The sequence below is a fragment of the Lathyrus oleraceus genome, chromosome 2, assembly GCF_024323335.1.
Source record: "Lathyrus oleraceus cultivar Zhongwan6 chromosome 2, CAAS_Psat_ZW6_1.0, whole genome shotgun sequence".
Lineage (NCBI taxonomy): Eukaryota > Viridiplantae > Streptophyta > Magnoliopsida > Fabales > Fabaceae > Lathyrus > Lathyrus oleraceus.
The window spans coordinates 243,669,029-243,674,487 of record NC_066580.1 but is presented as its reverse complement, the minus strand read 5'-3'; the positions used below and the strand labels follow the sequence as shown (position 1 = coordinate 243,674,487).

The 5,459-nt window shown below is 37.6% G+C and overlaps 1 protein-coding gene across 1 annotated transcript; it reads left to right on the top strand.

Moving 5' to 3' along the window:
* The first annotated feature begins 4,328 nt into the window (after window positions 1–4,328).
* LOC127122749 (uncharacterized) lies at window positions 4,329–5,090 on the top strand. Its single transcript, XM_051053038.1, has 2 exons — window positions 4,329–4,671; window positions 4,777–5,090. The coding sequence occupies exons 1-2, from the start codon at window positions 4,329–4,331 to the stop codon at window positions 5,088–5,090; spliced, it is 657 nt and encodes a 218-aa protein (XP_050908995.1).
* The last annotated feature ends 369 nt before the right edge of the window (window positions 5,091–5,459 follow it).

The following is a 5,459-nucleotide window of genomic DNA, read 5'->3' as shown; positions in this document are numbered from 1 at the left end:
ATGGGTATTAGATACTGGATGCGGTTCTCACACTTGTACAAATGTGCAGGGGATGAAAGGGAGTAGAGATTTGGCAAAAGGTGAAGTTGACCTACGAGTTGCCAATGGAGCAAAGGTTGCTACTTTAGCCGTAGGATCTTATTAACTTTACCTAGTGGTTTTATAATTCAGTTAGAGAACTGTTATTATGTATCAGCAATTAGCAGGAATATTATTTCCATTTCTTGTTTGGACAAGTTTGGTTTTTCATTTATAATAAAGAACAATTGTTGCTCAATTTATTTGAATGATATATTCTATGCTACTGCACAAGTGAGCAATGGACTATATGTCCTTGATCTCATAATGCCAACTTATAACATTAATACTAAAAGGATGAAACCTAATGAGTTAAATCCATGATGAGTCACGTTGATCTTCCAAACTCCATTTGCGGACATGCACTATTGACAACAACTTACACACTTGACCATGTTCCATCCAAAAGGTTAATAAGACACCATATAAGATATGGAGTGGTAAGAGACCACATATGTCTTACATAAAGATTTGGGGTTGCGAGGTTTATGTGAAACGACAAATTTCAACTAAGCTTGAGCCCAAATCTGACAAATGCTTATTTGTGGGGTATCCTAAAGAAACAAAAGGGTATTACGTCTACAATCCTTCTGAGGGCAAAGTGTTTGTCGCTCGAACTGGAGTTTTCCTAGAAAAGGATTTTATTTCCAAAGGAACCAGTGGGAGGAAAGTAGAGCTTGAAGAAATTCAAGAATCACAAAGCATCGACACACCTATGGAGGAATTGGAGCAGGAAACACAAGTAGTTGTGTAAGAGCAACCTGCTCAAGTAGAACAAGACCACCGTAGGTCAGGCAGGATACGTCACCTACCTTAGATATATGGATATCTGATCAAGGTGATGTATTACTCATGGATCAAGATGAGCTTGTGACCTACTCATGGAATCTTCGTTTTGATGAAACAGTAAAACAATATGGATTCATCAAGAACGAAGATGAGCCTTGTGTCTACAAAAAGGTTAGTGGGAGCATGATCGTATTCCTGGTATTATATATAGATGACATATTACTTATTGGAAACGATATCCCTACCCTGCAACAAGCAAAGTCTTGGGTGGGGAAATGCTTATCTATGAAGGACCTAGGTGAAGCAGCCTATATATTAGGAATCAGAATCTATAGAGATAGATCATAAAATGCTTGGCCTAAGTCAGAGTACATAGACAAGGTGCTGAGACGCTTTAATATGAATGATTCCAATAGTTATGTGTTTTGCTGAAATGGTGGCACTGTGAGTTTGAAAATTTCAAAGCAAGATACAGTTGTTGATTCTACAACCAAGGCCGAGTATATTGCTGCCTCAAATGCAGAAAAGGGAGTTATTTGGATCAAAAAGTTCATTAGTGAACTTGGCATAGTCCCTAGCATTGTGGATCTCATTGGTCTCTATTATGATGGTGCTATTGCACAAGCTAAGGAGCCTAGATCTCACCGACGATCCAAACACATACTCAGGCGTTATCATCTCATTCGAGAGATAATAGATAAAGGAGATGTGAAAATATGTAAAGTACCTACACTTGACAATATAGCTGACCCACTGACAAAGCCTCTTGCGCAGCAGAAGCATGATGGACATACTAGATCAATGGGCATACGGGGTATGCCTGATTGGCTCTAGTGCTAGTGGGAGATTGTTGGTGTAAGCCCTAGAGGCCAATACATTTTGGTACTTGTATCGAATAATAAAATGCATTCTCTTTATTATGGTTGATTAATAAAGTCCCTGGAATAGATAGTCCGTTTAATGTATTAAGTGTGACTTAATCATGAGAACACATTAAACATAAGGACACTATTCCTAAAGTATCCGTAGTCGAGCTTTAGTGTGAAGTGGGATAACATTAAAGCATTAAGACTATTATGTTTGTAGACTGATGATCATATCTCATGGATCATGGATAAAGAGTTATCAAGTCTTAAACATAGGTATGAATATTAGGAGTAATATTTATACCGGATTGACCCGCTATGAGAATACTATATAGAAAGTTATGCAAGGTGTCATAAGTTATTCTCATGGTGATAATAGTGTATTCCACTCTTCGACCTGAAACCACTATGGATCCTAGATGTAGAGTCGAGTGCTTTATTGATGATCCAACGTTGTCCGTAACTGGATAACCATAAAGACAGTTGATGGGTACTCCACGAAGCATGTTGAGGGACATGAGTGACCTAGATGGAATTTTCCCATCCTGCATAACAGGATAAATGTCTATGGGCCCAATATTGAACTGGACAAGGATGACATGGTCTATGCCTTGTGTTCAATATAGACATAAGCGCAAAAGGGTAATTATACACATAAGTATTATCACAGAAGGAATTGTCAGATCACTTGACATTTTCGTGTCTTGGGTAGCAGTGATGTGTTGCTAGATACCGCTCACTATTTATTATGTTAAATGCGTGATTTAATATAATTGCCAACGTCACAAAAACCTACAGGGTCACACACAAAGGACGGATTGATGAGAGATAGAGTAACTAAGGATACCGTAAGGTACGGTGCCCTTAAGTGAGTTATAGAGCATCGTAAGGTACGATGTACTTGAGTAGAATACGAAATATGGTAAGGTACCATGAGCTTAAGTGATTTTGGACATATTATAAGATATGGGCCAAAATACACTTAAGTGGGCTTTTAGCTTGAAGCCCACACAAGTGGTTCTATAAATAGAACCCTTGTGCAGAAGCAAAAATTTGAGGTTGCATTATTTTCGTTTTCTCTCTCACTTCTCTCTCACTCAAAGCCTTCATTCGTACCAGCTAGCACTGAGATTGAAGGAACCCGTTCGTGTGGACTGAGTAGAGACGTTGTCATCGTTCAACATTCGTGATCGCTTCGTGGATCTGCATCAAAGGTTTTGATCGTCACAAGAGATCTGCACCAAAGGTTTCAGCCGTCACAAGAGGTAAATATTCTATCACTGATCATGACCATTCGTAAGGATCTCTAAAGGAGAAAATTTTAATTTCCGCTGCGTTTTGGACCGCAATTCTCCTTCAGTCTCTACTATCTCCATTAACCTTGGAAGAATCATTCATGCAATTGGAACAAGGGTTAACTATGATTTTGGCAAGTTCATATTTGATCAAACCATTAGACATGCTTCTACAAATGCTGTGAAGTTACCCATTGCCTTCCCCTCCCTCATTTGTGGCATTATCCTGAGCCAACAACCAGGCATTCTGAGTACAAGTGACATTCCAAGTAGGAGAAAATCCCCTATGTCCATTCATTATAAGCTGTTTGAGGGAAGTCATGTCAATGATGTCATGACATCTGCCAAAATGGAGTCTACATCTCAAGGGAGCTTGGTTGATCAACTAAAAGAAACCTGCAAGGAATTGGAAAATGGTATAAGGGTGGCCAAGGCTAGAAAAGAAGCATTAGAAGTTCTGATCATTAATGAATTGCAGATGTGTTAAATAATGAACACAACTCCAAAATAATGCTCACACGATTCTTTGCATTGAATCTACGAGATCCACAAGCAAAAAATTATCTGTATACAGAGATTCCAGAGCATTATTGTTGGAACAAGCGGGACATGAAATGACATCATAGGCGGTCAACCAGAAAAGTTATCGGGAGAATCTATACGGTATCACCTTCGGAGGGAGATAAGTTTTACTTTCAACTGTTGTTATCTCATGTCACAGGTCCAACCAGTTGGGAATATCTTCTTACAAATAATGGCACGACTTTCAATACATTCAAAAAATCAGCCGAGGATAGGGGATTTCTAGAGACTGATCATAGTATTCGTGATTGTTTGGTTGAGGCTACGAGTCTCTGAACGCCATATGCTTTACGAAGGTTATTCATGACGATTTTATTATTTTGCGAACCTACTGATGCTAGAGGCCTTTGGAATGAGTTTTTTTACACATATGGCAGAGGATTATCAAACAACTAACAATGTTGTGGAATCAAACTTGACTAACATATTGTTGAAGGACTTGAGTGAACTCTTAAACCTGCATGGTAAAAAAATTTAAGATTATGATCAACCATCTTTACCCCTTAATACAATAGACATAGATGCAATTCCAAGTATCATACAAGAGGAGTTAGCAGTCGATATCCCCAATGAAGATATTAAATATGTTGCTAAGTTAAATAAAGATCAAATGATTGCATTCAAAACCATTATGACTATAATTGTTCAAAAACACAGTGGGGTATTTTTTGTTGATGGTCCAGGAGGAACAGGTAAAACATTCATTTTTCAAACATTAATGGTAACTTTAAAAAGTAGAGGAGAAATTGTCGTAGCAACTGCATCATTTGGTATAGCTGCAACATTGTTACCCCGTGGTAGAACTGCACACTTTCGATTTAAGATACCTATTGATATACAACAAAGTTCCATCTGTGGTATTCAAAAGCAAAAAGATCTTGAAAATCTCATTAGAGTTGCTATTGAAATAATTTGGGATGAAGCACCAATGACAAACAAAAATTGTTCCGAAGCCTTAGATCGATCATTACAAGATATTTGTAGCAACAATGCTCCATTTGATGGAAAAATTCTGATCATGGGGGGAGATTTTCATCAAGTTCCTCCTGTTGTAAGAAAAGGTACTAAGGCGCACATGATTTCAACGTGTATTGTTCAGTCTCATTGGCGGAATCATATCGAGATTTTGCGTTTGCATCAAAATATGTGATCATTGCATGATTAAGAGTTTGCAGAATTTCTTATTCGCATTGGTGATGGTGTTGAACCTACCAAGCCAGATGACATGGTAAGATTACCTTTACATGTTGCAATCCCATGGGAAGGTGAACATTCCATACAAGTACTTATCCAACACGTTTTTCCTAATTTAGAATTGTATGGTTGGGATGCCTCATATATGGTACAAAGAGCTATTTTGACACAAACCAATGATGATGTCCAAAAATTGAATGATATGATTATCGACCAGTTTCCAGGAGAAGAACCTAATTTGTTATCGTTTGACGAGGTTGAAGGAGATAATCATAATTTATACTAGCAAGAATTCTTAAACTCAATTGTACAAGGTAGTTTGCCACCACATATTCTAAAGATGAAAAAGGGCGCACCATTGATGTTGTTACGAAATCTAGATCCTAGATATGGATTGTGTAATGGGACATGATTATTATGTCATGGTTTATTTATGAATATGTTGGATGTGGAAATATTGACAGGAAGCAACGCAGGAAAACTTGCTTTCTTGCCCAGAATTAAAATAAAAACATCTGCAAGTGATGGATTGTCTTTTGTCCTTAGTAGAAAGCCATTTCATGTGCAACTAAGTTTTGCATTTACAATAAATAAATCATAAGGATAAACCATTCCAAATGCTAGAATATATCTTCCACGACATGTTTTTAGTCAT

What these genes read in the sequence shown, in the direction of transcription:
- LOC127122749 (XM_051053038.1), top strand. Translation starts at nt 4,329, where the DNA reads ATGGTAACTTTAAAAAGTAGAGGAGAAATTGTCGTAGCAACTGCATCA. An exon ending in TCCTCCTGTTGTAAGAAAAG is followed by an intron (nt 4,672 to 4,776) that starts GTACTAAGGCGC and finishes TGCATGATTAAG; the next exon opens with AGTTTGCAGAATTTCTTATT.